Source organism: Moschus berezovskii, chromosome 2 (genome assembly GCF_049115385.1).
Source record: "Moschus berezovskii isolate FMDL1 chromosome 2, NW_MosBer_1.0, whole genome shotgun sequence".
Taxonomy (NCBI): domain Eukaryota; kingdom Metazoa; phylum Chordata; class Mammalia; order Artiodactyla; family Moschidae; genus Moschus; species Moschus berezovskii.
In genome coordinates, this window is record NC_142461.1 from 8608249 (window position 1) to 8626371 (window position 18123).

The window sequence follows — 18123 nt, forward strand, 5'->3', positions numbered from 1 at the left end:
ACTGTTTAAGTCTGTATGTTGGTCAAAATCCTATTTGGTGATGTATCCTTTATTAGTTCTCTTTTCTTTTAATGTTAGTATATTGAAAGAAAGCTAGATAATTCTCTGATAAGTATTAGTATTATCTATTTGTATAGAAAGAGGGGCTTATTTTGTTAACAAATCCTTTGAACTTGAGACGAAAGTGAAAACTTTCTGCAAAGCAGGGTCTTTTCAATATATTTCTTAAAGCCAATTTAAAGCATTTCCTGGACTTAGTATTATGTTAACAAACTACCTCAGCAGGTAAAGAATCCACCTGCAATGCAGGAGAACCTGGTTCGATTCCTTGGTCGGGAAGATCCACTGGAGAAGGAATAGGCTACCCACTTCAGTATTCTTGGACTTCCTTAGCGGCTCAGCTGGTAAAGAATCCACTTGCAATGTGGGAGACCTGGGTTCAATCCCCGGGTTGGGGAGATCTCCTTGAGAAGGGAACGGCTACCAAAAATGAGGATCATGGGATCCAGTCCCATCACTTCATGGCAAATAGACGTGGAAACAATTGAAACAGTGAAAGACCTTATTTCCTTGGGCTCCAAAATCACTGCAGAAGGTGACCGCAGCCATGAAATTTAAAAATGCTTGTTCCTTGGAAGACAAACCTAGACAGCATGTTAAAAAGTAGACATTACTTTGCCGGCAAGATGTCTGTATAGTCGAAGCTATGGTTTTTCCAGTAGTCATGTACGGATGTGAGAGCTGGACTATAAAGAAAGCTGACTTTCCCAAAATTGATGCTGTCCAACTGTGGTGTTGGAGAAGACTCTTGAGAGTCCCTTGGATTGGAAGGAGACAATCCAGTCAATCCTAAAAGAAATCAGTCCTGAATATTCATGGAAGGACTGATGCTGAAGCTCCAATACTTTGGCCACCTGATGCGAAGAACTGACTCATTTGAAAAGACTCTGATGCTGGAAAGATTGAGGGCAGGAGAAGGGGACGACAGAGGATGAGATGGTTGGATGGCATCACCGACTCGATGGACATGAGTCTGAGTAAGCTCCGGGAGTTGGTGATGGACAGGGCGGCCTGGAGTGCTGCAGTCCGTGGGGTCGCAAAGAGCTGGACACGACTGAGCGACTGAACCGAACCGAACTGAACTGACGTGAACAGCGAGCCGGCCCGGGCGGGCGTGAGCAGGAACTCGGCGCGGTGGGCTTGGCTCTCTCCGGCCCTCCTCCAGCGGGTCCTCCTTTACCCACGCCCCGCTGTCTCCGCCCGGTCTCCGCATGCGCGACTGAGCCTGGGGGCGGGGCTGCCCCATCCGGGTATCCGGCGGCCTGTGGGTGTTTTGTTTTCTCGGCTGGAACTTGGAGCGGTAGGTCGTAGGCTCGGCCCCGGCACAACAGCGGGCTCCGGACTTACTGCACCGGCCAGGCTGGACTGAAAATTGTAAGTACCAGGCCGGAGTCGGGGGAAGGGGAGGGGCCGGCCGATTGAGGCCGGAACCGTCTGCCCTGCTGATGCTGCCTGGGTCGTTGCGTCCATCCTCTTGGGGAAGCTGCAGGCTCAGGCCAGCGCCTTGCTGGACCCTTCTTTCCTGCCCACTTATTGCTGACCTGTGTTCGGCCGGGGGCGCGAGAGGGCGACCACCTCTGCGTTCCGGACAGTGCCCTCCCTGGACGTCGCAGGATCCCTGAAAATCGAAAATCGCCATGCTCCTCCCCCCCGCCCCGGCACCTTTAGATCTGGGGACGCTGACACCCGGGAAGGAGTTTAAGCCGGCTGGTCCCCTCGGCGAGGGACATGGCCGAGCTAGAAGAGCTAGATCTAGTTCCCACGTCTTCCCAGTCGCTGGCCTCCCTCTACAGCTCACATCCCGGAGTCTGGAGGGGCGGAGTTTGGGGTTGATTGTGCCGGTCGTAAACCTAAGAAAAACGGAGGATTCGGGGTGGCGTCATCGGGGTAGATCGAGAGCAAAAGATACTGGATTGCTGTTCCTCCCAGGGAAGAATTTTTTTAAAAAAGTTAATTTTCAAAATTAAACTTGTCCTCAAGGCCTATTAGCACAGCTTTTAATTTAATTTTTAAAAGGGAGTTTCCAACTGGATTCGTTACTTTTGTAACAACCCTGGTTGCCAACTACAGAGTAGCTTCAGAGAGGATAAGATTCACTGTAGGAATTTGTATGTTTGCTTGATTATTAGCAATTTACCCTTAAGGCAGGCTTTTTCATATTCTGAGACAGAGATGATATGGATGTGTCTCACACCGGCTCTGTATAGCCCAGCGCAAAGGAATGTTTTGTGTGATTGCCTAGAAAATCCCATGGATGGAGGAGCCTGGAAGGCTGCAGTCCGTGGGGTCGCTAAGGGTCGGACACAACTGAGTAACTTCACTTTCACTTTTCACTTTCACACATTGGAGAGGGAAATGGCAACCCACTCCAGTGTTCTTGCCTGGAGAATCCCAGGGACGGGGGAGCCTGGTGGGCTTCCGTCTATGGGATCACACAGAGTCGGACACGACTGAAGTGACTTAGCAGCAGCTGTCTGACTGCGACCTTTTGGACTGTATCCCACCAGGCTCCTCTGTCCATGGGATTCTCCAGGCAGGAATACTGGAGTGGGTTGCCATGCCCTCCTCCTCCAGAGGATCTTCCCGACCCAGGGCTCCAACCCGCGTCTCCTATGGACTCCCGCATTGCAGGCGGATTCTTTACCCTGTGATCCCTCGTGGAAGCCCCTCCTTCCTTTCCTGTCCTTTCTTTATTCCTTTTTTCCTTTTTTAATGGTCTGAATTAGTACTGACTTCAGTTTTGTCCTTTCTTTTGGCTGGAACACATGTTAGAGGTAGAGATTATTAAAATGAAATGGCTGCTCTTTACATAGAGGGCTTCCCTTATGGTTCAGCTGGTAAAGATTCTGCCTGCAATGCGGGAGACTTAGGTTTGATCCCTGGGTTGGGAAGATCCCCTGGCGAAGGGAAAGACTACCTACTCCAGGATTCTGGACTGTATAGTCCATGGGGTTTCGAAGAGTCGGACACGACTGAGCGACTTTCACTTTCACTTTTACATAGAAATGAAGCCAAAAGACAGGCTTGGGGAAAAAAATAATGAAGTGAAAGGACTGGATGTGAAGAAACATGTTACAGATAAAATGTGTAAATTGCTAAGAGAAGTATTTTTCATCTGAGTCCATACTTTAACTCAGGACCAAATTTTTATCATTTGTCTCTTCACTGTGCTAGTGCTCCTGGACTCTGAATGTCTAAAGCACATAATAACTTCGTTTCGAATTAAAGTTAATAATCATTATAAATTTGTTTCAATATTTGGATACGCACTTTTGCTTGAAATCATCTTTTAAATTAAAAAAAAAAAAACACAAGTAAATGAGTCCACACTTTGTTTTCCAGAGTTTTGTGGAAATTCATCAAAAGCTGAATCTCAAATACTCTGAAGTATATGTAGCACGTAAAGTATTTGTAACTTCATTTGTATTAAATTATTCCTGAACTGTTATTTTCTGGAAACATAAGTCAGGTTTGAAGCAATTCACTGGAAGTACTGTATTGAGTTGGTTTTGTTTGTTTGTTTCAGTGGCCTGCAAACATGTCTGGATTTCTGGAAGGCTTGCGGTGCTCAGAGTGCATTGACTGGGGGGAGAAACGCAATACTATTGCTTCTGTTGCTGCTGGCATTCTCGTAAGTGTCCTCAGTCATTTGGGCCTTCCTTAATTTGATGTGTGTGTTTTTATGTATTTTGTTTTTTGTTTTTTTTTGTTTTTATGTATTTTGAATTCTGTGTGATTTCTTTAAGTATGTACTACTTATTTTATCTTTGACCACTGAATTTTTTAAATAAATGTTGATATTTTTATTTATCAGAGGATTTAGGTATTCCATTTAAAGAGTTGACATTATGGCTTAAAATTTGATATTATTATTTTTCTTTTACTGCATAAAAAATAGTATAGTGAGACAGTATATTTTATATATTGATTCACAACATGGATTATGCCTCCTCTTAATGAGTACATGAAGTTACCAAGAAGTGTTCAAGAAGCAATCAGGTCAAAACCATTCAAAAGATATGACTGCATTGCTCCATAACTTAACTTTTCAGTCTCATTAGATAAATAAAGAGCTCATTAAAATATATTGTTGAGAAGTAATTTATAGAATAAAATTCTTATTTATATTACAAATCCTTCAAGGCATGTGATTTTTTTTGTGCTTTAATGTTGACATATACTCTAAAGAGTGAATTTCAAGTAAACAAACAAAAATCTAAGTTTAAATGTGTCTCTTTGCCTAGCCTCTTGACAGTTATAATCTATGAAAAATAATTGTCCTAAATTTTTCCAGAGTAATGTCGAAATATAAAACTACTGTGAAAATTCTGCTTTTATATTAAAAAAAAGCTTTGAATTTCAGTCTCTGAAGAAAATATCTTGAGTATGTTGGGCTCAAAGGGTTAAAAAAAAAAGGCAAAAGAATACTTGTGTTACCCAGTAAAAATGTCATTAATAGAATATAGATCTGTCTGTAACCTGATAAAAATAACTTGATTAACCTAAAATAGTTACTTATAAATAATTGCCCAAAGATGGCAGTTCCCAGAGCTAACTAGGTCAAGATTGGAAGTGGGACTAGAGAAGGGGGTTACTTTCCAAGTCTGCTAAACTACATGTCAGAATTTGGTTAAGTGATTTGTAATCAAATCAATTTGTAAGTGTCTGCTCAAGTGATAAAAAATATTTATGCAGTTTTAATGTCTTTTTTCATTTTATGTTTGCCCTTGATAATGTCCAGAGCCAAATTCAATTAAGATAAATTATAATTTTGTGTTTTAATTGAATTTAGCATCACCGCTGAAACCATCTGTAGACTGCACTATAGTTCATCAAAAGAGAAAGCAGTACTGCGCAGCACATTGTTTATTTCATAGCACCAAGAGGCTAGCTAAAATTCTATCAACAATAATTATTCCCCATATTATTTTGACTACTGTTTTTTTCATTTTCAATAATATCTTTCTGGAGGCTTTTATCATCAGCAACAGGCCACTCCTCTTGTCAGTTCAAGTCTAAATGACTTTTTTCCTTTCTCCTGCCGTGAAATATAATTTACTTCTAGTTCACAAAAATTAGATCACAGACTTTTTAAATGACAGTATAAAAGAATGATTGTAATCATCTTAGAAAAGAAGTTTGTGTTAATAAATAATAGCTGTGGGACTTTAGGGTATCTAATCTTTCATCAGATACTAAGCCAAGTACTAATTATATGCAAGAAACTGCTGGAACATTTAAGAAAATTTTGGACTTTATTAGAAGGGATCTCTTCACTTAGATTCTTTGCTTTTTAGCCAGTAAGATATGCAATAACTGTCATTTCTCCTCCTGTGGTTTGTTTTAGTTTTTTACAGGCTGGTGGATTATCATAGACGCAGCTGTCATTTATCCCCGCATGGACGAATTCAATCACTCCTACCACGCGTGTGGTGTTATAGCAACCATAGCCTTCTTAATGTAAGTGTCATCGCTAGTGACATGACTTGCACAGATTGTCCCAAGAGAAATGTGTTTTACATATAGCTGAGTAGAGTTAAGATTTTTAAATGTTACCAAATTAACGTATGGGTTGTGGTTTAAAAGTCAAATCACAGAGAAGGACTTAGGAAGAAAAACAGCGGTCCTCTTTTCTGTTCCTCTTTTTTTAATACTTATTTATTTGGCTGAGCTGGGTCTTTAGTTGCAGCATGGGAACTCTAGTTGCAGCATGTGGCATCTAGTTCCCTGACCAGGGATTGAACCCAGTCCCCCCACCCCCAAACACTGGGAGTATAGGGGCTTAGCCACGGAACCAGCGGGGAAGTCCCCAGAGCAAACTTCTAAAGAAAGCAAGGCTGTCTCAATATAGAAGGTATTCTGTGAAGCTCAGTGAAAGACGTTTTGTGTGTGGAACATGTGTCAGGGATTGACAGAGTAAGATTTTACCACTTGCATCTCTTCGTGCTGAGTATGTCTGATGTGTCCAAACAGAAAACTAGATAGGACCCAGCTAAAGATCACTCCAATCTTAGCAAGATGTAATTCTAAGAATTTCACTTTCAAATTTTGACAAGAATTGGAATCATGTAAAGGATTTGTTCAAATTCAGATTGCTGGCCCTATACCCAGAATTTCTGCTTCAGTGAACTTGGGGTAGAACCAGGGAATTCTCATTTTAAAGCATGACCAGGTAATGCAGATTCTGCTGGCCTGGGGACTATATTCAGTGCTTTACAGGATACTGATTGAGGGCCTTTCCTGTTTTTGTCGGAACCCATTACTCAGGGCTCCTGAAGACTTAAATTTGCAGAACTCTATGGTTGGATAGCATCACAAACTCATGAATTTGAGCAAACTCCAGGAGATAGTGAAGGTCAGGGGAGCCTGGCATGCTGCAGTCCATTGGGGTGGCAAAGAGTTAGACCTGACTTAGCGACTCAGCAACAACAACAACAGCTTATTGTACCTGGCAGTTTGACGTCATGGATAATTTCCTCTTAGAGTCAGAGACCCTGATCTCTTGGTTTTATTTTGTTCACACAGGATTAATGCAGTATCAAATGGACAAGTCCGAGGTGACAGTTACAGTGAAGGTTGCCTGGGTCAAACAGGTAAATAGATGCAAACAACATCTTATTGTGCACTCTTAAAATAAGAATTATACATGTAAGGGCCACTTGTCTGACTTCTTCAGATCAGGGATAGGATGGAGATGTGTCTAAGGAGAGGTTGTAGGTTCCCAGGCCTAAGATAAAAGTCACATTTGGTCAATGGTTGCCAAATAGTTCAGAATACAAAGTTTTGAGTGTATAACCCTGTCCAATAATAGTACTATGTAGATATAAATGTATACAGTGTATAGTAAAGAACAGTATATAATAAATAATACATTATACAAAGTGCAAAATAGACTTTTTAGTACTTGAAGCTTTACTATATAAAGTATTTTCTTCCCTTTTTTGACAACCTTACTTAATTGAATTAACATTTTGATTCAGCTTAGATTCTTGTTTTTTGGCATATTTCAAAATACACAACATAAAATTTACTGTCTTAACTATTTTTAAGTGTACAGTTCAGTAGTAGGTACATTCATTTTTATTGTGCAGCCAGTCTCCAGAGCTCTTTTAATCTTGCAAAACTGAATAGGATAATAGAGTTGTAGTGCTTAGATTCACCCAGGCCTGCCTTTCTCCACTAAGGAATTCATGTCCCCTGGACCCCATGGCCATGTGCCCAACGTAGGCAGAGTATAGGATGTGTGTAGCACAGCTTCCTGTAAGGTCCAATTTAATCAAAGATTTGAGGAGACAGATACTTATTGAGCATTTTAACTGATAAACTTATATCCATACAAAAATAACCCTAAATATAGGCAAGTTTCAGGTGACTTTTTTCCCCCACCCTAATGAAATAAAAAGAACTGCAGTGGTCAGTTCTGGTCTGTGTTTTCAGACTCCCTCTGGTTCACTCTCTGTTATCAATAGAGGAATTTAAGTAGAAGCAATACAGATAGACTGATACACTGTGACCTTGTAAAATCTAAATGAAGAGATAAATGTCAGCACAGCTCGGGGGTCCAGAGCTGATTGTATTTGTGTATCATATCACATCTATAAATAAGAGCTTATTATTTCAGAACTATTGTTTTATATCTTGGGTATGAAATAGAAATTTACATATAACATTATTTGCTGTGCTTTATTGAGCAAGGCAAGGTTTTTATTAAAATGCGTTTGTGCTAATTAGATAAACTCATCTCAGAATGAATTCACTTTCAGCACGCTAATGACTCTGTTTCAGTCAGACAGTTCAGTTGCTCAGTTGTGTCTAACTCTGCGACCGCATGGACTGCAGCACGCCAGGCTTCCCTGTCCATCACCAACTCCCAGAGCTTCCTCAAACTCGTGTCCATCGAGTCAGTCATGCCATCCAACCATCTCATCCTCTGTCGTCCCCTTCTCCCGCCTTCAGTCTTTCCCAGAATCAGGGTCTTTTCCAGTGACTCAGTTCTTTGCATCAGGTGGCCAAAGTATTGGAGTTTCAGCTTCAGTATCAGTCCTTCCATTGAATATTTAGGACTAATTTCCTTTAGGATTGACTGGTTTGAGCTCCTTGCAGTCCAAGGAACTCTCATAAGTCTTCTCCAACACCACAGTTCAAAAGCATCAATTCTTTGGTGCTCAGTTTTCTTTATAGTCCAACTCTCACATCCATGCATGACTACTGGAAAAACCATAGCTTTGACTAGATGGACCTTTGTGGGTAAAGCAACGTCTGCTTTTTAATATGCTGTCTAGGTTGGTCATAGCTTTTCTTCCAAGGAGCAAGCGTCTTTTAATTTCATGGGCTGCAGTCACCATCTGCAGTGATTTTTGGAGCCCAGGATATAAGGTCTGTCACTGTTTCCATTGTCTCCTTATCTATTTGCCATGAAGTGATGGGACCGGATGCCATGACTCTGTTTATTTTATGGTAAATCTTCATAAATATTATATAAATGTGATTTGTAAGTTGATTGTCTTTCCCTGTTAACGTAATTTTAATGCAGTCTAGGCACTTAGGATGTGAAGACAAAAGTCGACAGGGAAACGGCCAGTCCTTAGCACAGTTCCCACTGTTCTTGCTTTAGACTCTGATGGCAACTGCACATGTTTTTGTCTTCTTTTGGAAAGCTAATTGAACTGAGTGCTGCCATATAAGAAACAATTCTGGTAAAATATTATTTCTCTTAAGGTGCTCGCATTTGGCTGTTCATTGGTTTCATGTTGGCCTTTGGCTCTCTGATTGCATCGATGTGGATTCTTTTTGGAGGGTATGTTGCTAAAGGTAAGAGAAAACGTGGTTTACCTTTTACTTCAGTGGAATTTTGAAATTTTGCATTAAAGTTGTTTTTTTTAGAATAAAGTTTTCTTTGTATAGTTCAGCCAACTACTAGCAATGCATTTGTGCCCAGGAACCCGCCTCCCTAATCTGTATTTGTATTTGTTTTTTTGTTTGCTATGTTTTTAGTATTCCTTTGTCCTGTATTTTTTCTTCTCATCTAGAGCCTGGAAGGAATGGAACACAGCTCCATACCTTGTTTCTGTTTGGCTTCCAAAAACCTCAGAAGCAGAACACATATCTTGTCAAGCTATTTGGCAAGTCTGCACTTGCTGAATAATATTCAGGCAAAGCTTTAACATCCTAGAATTGAAATTTATTGAGCTTAGCCTCCTTGATAATATATTATCATCTTCTTTTAGATAAAAAAGTGAATTAACACTTCATGCTTATCTGCTATATAAGGCCAGTTTGAGACAAACTAGGAAGAGACCTACTCTTAGGTCCCTGGTTGAATTTTTGCCTTGAGGAACCCCAGAAAAATATGAAATTCATTCAGTGTTCTAGGTAAAATTGACTATGCTTATCATAGTAAAAAATAAAATATTAATGATTTGCCAAACCAGACCAGCAGAAATCTAATGTAGCTCATATTTTAACACTTCACTTTGTTGTCTAAGATGTAATTTCTTGGATTAAAATAATTGGTTTCCTGATTTTTTAATTCAAATTGTTTAAATCTTGCAGGTAGGAATGATAGGCAGTTTTAAATATTTGTAGTTCTTCTTTTGTTTATGTAATTTATTATAAAACCATGTTGCTAGAAATATAGAAAAGAAAGAGAAGAAAAACTAATGATCTTACTGCTTTAAATATTTTGGTATATTTTCTTTGGTTTCTTTTGTTTCTTAAATAGTTGTGATCATAGTATAAATATAGTTTTGAACCTAGCCTTTTGCCTATCATACAAAATTCCCTTGCTGCTACAAAATTTATCACCATCATATTTTAAAAACAAAAAATGTTACTTTTTTATCATGTGAATTGCATAATTCTTATTCATTGTAGAAAGCTGAGAGTATAAAAGAGCTCAAAGAGGAAAGTGAAATTACTGATAATTCTTCTATCCTGCTGCTGCTGCTGCTAAATCGCTTCAGTCGTGTCCGACTCTGTGCGACCCCATAGAGGGCAGCCCACCAGGCTCCCCCATCCCTGTGATTCTCCAGGCAAAAACACTGGAGTGGGCTGCCATTTCCTTCTCCAGTGCATGAAAGTGAAAAGTGAAAGTGAAGTCGCTCAGTCGTGTCCGACTCATAGCGACCCCATGGACTGCAGCCTACCAGGCTCCTCCGTCCATGGGATTTTCCAGGCAAGAGTACTGGAGTGGGGTGCCATTGCCTTCTCCATCTTCTATCCTAGATAACAGCTATTAATACAGAGCCCCATTTTGTAGGAATGTGTTCATCTCGTAGACTTTGAAGTTATTTTCCTAAAGGCTTCTGAAGCCAAGTTATGCTTTGAGAATTATTAGCAGCAAATCTGTAATTTTATGAAGCGCCTTTATATAGAATCTTTTTGAGTCATTCTAGTGGTAATGGTTATTTAATGTGGCTTTCTAGTACAGAGGGCCTATACAAACCAGCTATTATGGTAGTCAGATTCATTTAAAACTCTTAGGAGGAAAAGTTGCTATTCATCACGCCTCGGTTTGTCAGTGAGTGGTCACTGACAGCTCCAATAGTAAAAACTTAGGAGAATTTCAACCTCAGTCCAGGATAAAATTGAGACAGAATGGTCCTTTGGCAGTCTTTCCTATCTTAGTGGCTACTTTCTTCATCCAGGTGTTTAGGCCCAAAACATGGGTGGTTAAGGCCTATCAAAGACGACACCCCTTTCTCTTACATCCCACAGCCTAATCCGTCCTCAAATTCTGTTGGTTCTGCTATTAAAATATATCCTGAATATGACCGCTTTTTACCTCTGCTGTTGTGGTTCCATCCATGCTAGTCTCTGGCCTGGTTTCCTAAAACAGCTTGTTTGTGTGCCCCCCTCTCCCCTCACCCTGCTTTAGTCTACCAGCAGCACTGCAGCCAGAAGATCCTGTTGCAGTGTGTCAGCTCAAGTCACTTTTCTGCTCAAAACCAATCATGATTTTTTGTCCTCTCACCCAGACTGAAAATCAGAGTCCTCACCACAACTGTGAAGCTGTGAAGGATCTGCACTGCACCCCCCACCCTGCGCCTCGTCCTCCTTTGATCTGTCTCCTGCTTCCCTCTCTTGTGCCTGTGTGACTACTCCTCTAATGTACTAGGCGTGCTCCCACCCAGGGCTTTTGCACTTGCTGTTCTGCTGCTTCTGCGCAGCTCCTGCTCTCACTTTCTTTGTGTCCTTATACCTTTCCACGTGTCACCTTCCCATGAGGTCTTTCTGGCCACCTATATAATATATCATCATTCAGTACCCTTCCAATACCTTTCCTGCTTTACTTTTTCTTCTTTCTTACTCTCAACAGTGATTAGCTCCACGAAGGCAAACATTTTGCCTGTTTTATTTACTGTGTTATCCTCAGCACGTTCAGCAGCACTAGTACACAGTATGTGCTCGGTATTTATTAAATAAATGAAGGCAGCTACCGTTTATTAAACCAGAACTACAGTCTCATATGTGCTGTGTCATTTAATACCCACACCAATCATAGTTGCCAGAAAAATCGATTATGTTACGCGGGAAAACTGATATTCACCAGTTTATCAGAAACTGAATGTTTTGAGATCATGCACCTCTAACTGTTACAATTACTTTTATAGAAAAAGCCGTAGTATACCCTGGGATTGCTGTATTTTTCCAAAATGCCTTCATCTTTTTTGGGTAAGTTTGTTTTGCATTCTTCATCCTTTTTTTTCTTTTTTTAAAATAATACTTACTTTTATGTCATTTACTGTATTTAGTTGCTTAATTTCCCCGTCTGATGCCTCTCTCCCATGTTATTGTTGTAAAATATGAAGAATGAGCCTGAGACAGATATTTTTAATACATGGGTTGTTTTACTGCCAACCTTGGAAACATACATTGATTTTTTTTTTAATGCCACCACCTCCCCTTTAATGAAGAATTGTGATTCATATAAATTTAGTTATCTAGCACTGGCACTGTTCATTTAAAATTCATCTCTCTAACAGTTGCTTTTAATGAAAGCCTGCTTAAAACCATTTCTCCTTAAAATTTTGTTTCTGGATGCATTTTATGGTTCTTTCTGTCCTTCGTGCCACTAGAATTTGTGTGTGATATTTGAGGTGTAAAGCCTTGACCTTTTTTTATCCTTCTGATGTAGTGACAAATTAAAAGATTACTTAGACCCTAAAATCACCGACTCGATGGACATGAGTTTGCGTAAACTCCGGGAGTTGGTGATGGACAGGGAGGCCTGGCATGCTGTGATTCATGGGGTCGCAAAAAGTCAGACATGACTGAGCGACTGAACTGAACTGAAAAATCTTAATACTTTTATCACTAATCTTTTCTAATGTTCATTCTTTTCTGGACATATAGGGCTTGCCCTTTCTTTCCCTAGCCTCCCTTTTCACCCCATCTCCCAAAAAAACAACAGAAACTTCTCTTCATCCTGTGTATCAGGAGTTCTTAATTCCCATTCCACGGTAGGCTTCTAAAGATTGGGAACCACCAGACGTGTCTGCATGCAAGACATTGGTTTTTCTGTTGATTTCTGTGAAGAGAGCCTATGGCTTTCATCAAATTTTCAAAAATGTCCTTAATCCAGAAAAGGGTTTTTTAAAAAATAAAACAAAACTGCTGTATGTTCTAGGACAGTCTATTCTAGGACTTTTCCTTTGCTTCCTTGTCCCTTCCCACCCACCTCCTGAAAGGAAATAGATAACCCCTGTCTACTTGAACCACTCATGGAATGCTAATAGTTACCCTTAACGATAGCCAGCAGTTGGTATTCACACTTTTTCCATTCCACCACAATGCATTTTTGCAATTTTATAAAATCAGTTTAGAAATAAGAAAAATGTTAACTTACATGTGGCAAGATATATAGCCTCTTTGGGTCACACCTTGCATTTTGAAACTAGTGGAGGAAACCCAAGAGTTTTTTTTTTTTTCCTGATGTTAAGCCATTGATTTTTGTGCAGAAAATAATAACGTGCAAAGTTTCTTGAGCACTTTTTATGTGCAAGGCACCATCCTTAGTGTGTTTCACGTGTGCTCCCAGTTGATTCCCAAAGCTCTGAAAGTGGCTCCATCATTACCGTCATTTTATATGTGAGAAATAGGCACCGAGATTGTGTTCCAGACTGTGTGGCTAATATTCAGGCTATCTGACTCTGAAGTTCAGGCTCCAGGAGGATGGAATTTTGAATGAGTTTAATTAACATTTTCTCCTTCGTTGAGTCTTCAACCAGTTGCTTAATATTAGTTCTGTTTCCTTCCTGCCCTCCCCCCTCTTTTTTTTTTGAAGAATGTAATACTGTACTTGAAAAATAGCAAGTGACCCAACCTCACTCCCCAAGTTATGTAAATTTGGTAAATATGGGTAGATTTGTTATTTTGTAAGGTGATGTATTATAGCATGTGTTTATTAGAGGGACCGTGTCGATGTTTAGAATTTCCTTCCCTTTCAAGCTATAACGCTGATGCTTGAGCATCTTTAAAGAAGGACCAGGCATCTGAGCTTAGTACTCCAGAATCTCCACAGGGTTAGAGGTGCTCGTGGGAATTCAGTGTCCCACAACTTCAGCCAATGGAAGGTAGCGTAACAGGGTCAGAGGCAGGGGTCAGAAAGCTTCAGGATGGAGTGGTGGGGAGGGGATTTACCTAGAACCAGCCAGGGAAGGGCAAACAGCAGCCTTCTGTGTTATAATCATTATTTACTCTAGCAGAGGTGGAGGATAGAGTAAGTTCCACCTTGAGATGCTGTTTCTGGCAGAGAAGTTCCTCTGTCAGAGCAGGGAGGAGGAGCCAGAGGATTGAGAGATTTGTGGGAAATTTTTATCTTTTCCAATGAGGGAAGAAACATATAAGTTCATACAGTAGTTATCACATTTCACAAAACCTTAAAAATCAGTTGCTGGCTTGTCTCAAATTAGTTATAATATGTTATTTTTCTATGCAACAAGTTTGGTTAATTTCTCATGTATTGCTATTTTACTCATTAAATCCAAAAACTAATTTGGTTTTGTGAAAATATTCTAAGTGAATAGAAGTTGAATCCAGCTAATAGACACTGTTGTCAGAATAGTTGTAGCAGATTGCCTACCATTTTTGATTTATAACAGGACAGTTCTCAGCAACAAACTTAGAAACTGTTGTTTCCGAAATCAGGAACAGAAATCAGTACCAAAGGTAACCATCTGACAACGCAAGAGGGACTGACTCTTGCCTAAGAAACTCTTAAGGCTGCAGTTTGCCTCTGGTGACAAGGGTGTAAAGTTAAGCCATGCCTCTTTTAAGCTCTCTGTGGAGTAGGGGCCCCTCATACCCAACTCTGGTTTTTCTTTTTTTGTAGCAGTAGTTTTGAAATTACCTGGAAGAGCACAGATCACTCGCTTTTTGGAGGTTTATGAAATCCTTTATAAAGGAAAATTCCATGAGAGGGTATAGATGACTTCCTGGTTGCATTTTTTTTCATCAAAAAACACTCAAATGCTTACCTTTATAAAGGCCTGTGAAACCTATTTTGTTTTGGCTATGCTGAACGGCTCACAGGATATTAGTTCCCCAACCAGGGAGCAAACCCAGGCCCCCTGTACTGGAAGTGCAGAGTCCTAACCACTGGACTGCTAGGGAATTTCCTATGAAACCTTTTAAAATTGACCATTTTGATTGAGTGTATATCTTTGAGTATACACTGGAAATTGGAAAACAGATGAGAAAACAAATGAAAACCAGCAGATGCCATTGTAGTATCTACTTTTCATTTCTCCCTTGCCTTAGCCCCCCAGCATCCAAGCCCTGATGAGTTTGCTTCTGATTTGTCTTAACCTTCTTCTCTTTGTGTCCATTTCCTTCATTAGGTTCGGTCATTCTCATCCTTTCGTGAGCGCTTCACACTCTTGACTGATATCTCTCTTGGGTTCAGTTTTCCTGTGTCAGTGTTCCTTCTAAAACACTAGGAAATGGCAGCCCACTCCAGTATTTTTGCCTGGGAAATGCCATGGTCAGAGGAGCCTGATGGGCTGCAGTCCATGGGGTCACAGACAAGTCTGGCACCACTGAGTGAATAGCACTTCCATAGAAGAGATTGCCAGTTGGGGCCATCCAGCAAAATTCAAAATAGTATTGTTTTGTTTTATTGAGCTGACATTTAAAAATGAAGGTATTTTACCTAAAAATCTGAATTCTTGAAAAACCAGAGGATCTGCCTGCCCTGGGCCCTGGTTCAGCAACAATCATCTGGAGCTGAAGTTGTTTCTTTTACCCGGAGATGCGTCTCTGCGTAGTCCCAGATCCTGCATTGCCTGGGCCCAAGCTGCCTTTAGTAGATGACAGACTGGTGCCCGCCCACTTGACTCATCTGAGGCTCCCGAAGACCCTTGTGGGCAATTTGGCACTCTGGTCAATTGGCTTGCCAAATCCTGGCCACTGCCATTTCTCATTCTCCTTGTCTCTTAAACTGTACTCTAGCCATACCAATATGGCTCTCCCCTGCTCTACTACACCAGAGGTATTTATATTGAGGTATAGATGAATTAGCCAAAAACTTTGTTCAGGTTTTTCCTTAAGATCATACAGGGAAACCCAAACGAACGTGTGTGTGTGTTCTTATGCATCCGCCCTCTTAAATTGAAGCCTTAAATAGCTCTAGACACTTCCCCAAATAAAATCTAGAGTGTAGGCTCTGTGAGGGCATTTCCTGACACGTCCGTCTCTGGGGCTTTGCCTGAGGACCTGTGGTCTTTTATCCCTCTTTGCCTTTTGATGTGCCGTTTCCTCCCCTGAAACATCTTCACCATCCCACCAGCTCCCGCTTCTCCCACCCTGCCATTCAAACTCCTGCTTATTCTTCCATGCTCTAATATCACCACCTCTGTAAGTCCTTTCCTGACACATTCAGGCAAAATAAATCCCCGTACAGGATTTCCTGGTGGTCCAGTGGCTAAGACTGTGCTTGCAATGCAGAGCTCAACCTGGGTTCAATCCCTGATCTGAGAACCAGATCCCAGATCCCACATCACAACTAAGACCTGGCACAGCCAAATAAATAAATATTAAAAAAAAAGACAAACCCCCATACGTTCTCTGCTCCTTTAACATGTGGTATATGTGCCTCTCCCCACCCCCGACCCCCTTTACCTACCGGTTGTGTCATCAAGAGCATAAGCAACTTGAAGGCTGGGACTGTATCTTTACCTTTGTAACGCTAGCTTCTCGCACTGCCATCTTGACTCAGAAAAGGCTTGTTAAAGGAATTAGATAATATCAGACATATAATGGTTACAACGCTAAACACTGGTTAACTTCTTAAGAGGGACAACAGAAGTTCAGGTTGCAGGATGGCTTGTGGGTAAACAGCGCAGCTGAGTGCGTTGGCAGAGCTCACCGCCACAGAACGATCCGTTTCTGTTCTGATTCCTCCCGTGGGTTTTTTCCGTACAGCTCGTCAGTTTTTCTTTGTTGCTGAGAGAGTGAAGTCGCTCAGTCGTGTCCGACTCTTTGCGCCCCTTTAGACTGCAGCCTACCAGGCGCCTCTGTCCATGGGATTTTCCAGGCAGCAGTGCTGGAGTGGGGTGCCATTTCCTTCTTTGTCGCTAGTTCCCCACAATTCTAAATCTCTCACCGTCTTTTTTTCCCAGACTCAGCCAGTCGTGTGATATTTCTTGTTCTTTTCACAGAGGACTCGTTTTCAAGTTTGGCCGCACTGAAGACTTGTGGCAGTGAAGGCTTCTGACCCGCCACTGCCCAGCAGCCCTGCGTGGGCTTTGTTTCTCTTTGTTTTGGTTCGTTTTTACTACTCACTCCCAGTCTTTTGTAATGCCATTTTCTAAACTTCTTTCTGAGTATAGTCTCAACTTAAATTTGTATGATACTAAAATCATGAGAACTCTCTCTTTAAACAACCACCCCTGCAAAATCTATTGTGATATGTATTTGATTACATTTGATTAACTTGTAAAATGTTGAAGAAAAGTATCTCACATGAGAAATTTTTATTACATTTTATCATGTTTATAAAAATAAATCACAAAAGAAATCACGGCAGCATCTTATGAGTATTTGTCATATCCAAGGTCCAAAACTGCAATTAAAATGTTCTGAAGATTTAATGTGTTTATTTAAATGTGGCCTGTTCGGTGTCAAATATTAGATGAAATATAAACACGTTCTTGTTTTTAAAAACTATTCAGTGGTCAGAATTCTTTCTCACTGTCCTTTGTGTTTGGTTTATTAATGTATGGTTTTGCCAAACATTCTGTAAATATTTCAGTGTGAGTAGTTAATTGAGGGTCTCCCAAGGGGTGAGTGAGTGTGTTGAAAGAGAGAAGTCCCATAATCTAGCCACCAGTTTGCTCAGCAGTGGGGCAGGGCAGCAGTAGTGGCTCAGCTGTGGCCCTGGCCTGGTGGGCGCTGACAGTCACACCACCACCACCGTGGGAGGAGAGAGGAAGCGGACGGGGCGTGCTCTTCACTCCGGTGACTGACTCTCTTGTTGGTTTGGTAATAGATTGAATTCCATTTCGTTGTATCGCTACTGAACCACTAAGTGCAAAATAGATTGCCGCTGCTGGTGCTGCTAAGTCGCTTCAGTCGTGTCCGACTCTGCGCGACCCCATAGATGGCAGCCCACCAGGCTCCCCCATCCCTGGGATTCTCCAGGCAAGAACACTGGAGTGGGTTGCCATTTCCTTCTCCAATGTGTGAAAGTGAAAAGTGAAAGTGAAGCCTCTCAGTCGTGTCCGACCCTTAGCGACCCCACAGACTGCAGCCCACCAGGCTCCTCCATCCATGGGATTTTCTAGGCAAGAGTACTGGAGTGGGGTGCCACTGCCTTCTCCGCAAAATAGACTAAGTGAGGTCAATTGTAATGACAAGTTTTCAGCTACTGGGAACCCTTAGTCTGTTCCTCTTTGGAATTCTTTTATCCCCCAGGCTCCCCACTTTGACATAATAGGAATTTTTTCCCTTAATTAGCTAGCTATGTGGGTACATGTTCTTCAGAACTAATGCTTGAAATGGTCTGTCATAGTAATAAAGCTTGCAACAATTAGCAGCTGTTCATTAGCCACCAAATGCCTCTCA

General features: G+C 41.2%; 1 protein-coding gene across 1 annotated transcript; it reads left to right on the forward strand.

The window, feature by feature from the left end:
* Positions 1-1274: 1274 nt before the first annotated feature.
* TMEM50A (transmembrane protein 50A) lies at positions 1275-17226 on the forward strand. The gene is made up of 7 exons (XM_055397962.2): positions 1275-1434; positions 3587-3691; positions 5408-5520; positions 6586-6653; positions 8779-8871; positions 11673-11733; positions 16719-17226. Exons 2-7 carry the CDS (start codon positions 3599-3601, stop codon positions 16762-16764), a joined length of 474 nt encoding a protein of 157 aa, XP_055253937.1. The 5' UTR covers positions 1275-1434; positions 3587-3598; the 3' UTR covers positions 16765-17226.
* The last annotated feature ends 897 nt before the right edge of the window (positions 17227-18123 follow it).

What these genes read in the sequence shown, in the direction of transcription:
- TMEM50A (XM_055397962.2), top strand. Translation starts at nt 3,599, where the DNA reads ATGTCTGGATTTCTGGAAGGCTTGCGGTGCTCAGAGTGCATTGACTGG. An exon ending in CTGTTGCTGCTGGCATTCTC is followed by an intron (nt 3,692 to 5,407) that starts GTAAGTGTCCTC and finishes GGTTTGTTTTAG; the next exon opens with TTTTTTACAGGCTGGTGGAT. An exon ending in TGGAGGGTATGTTGCTAAAG is followed by an intron (nt 8,872 to 11,672) that starts GTAAGAGAAAAC and finishes TTACTTTTATAG; the next exon opens with AAAAAGCCGTAGTATACCCT.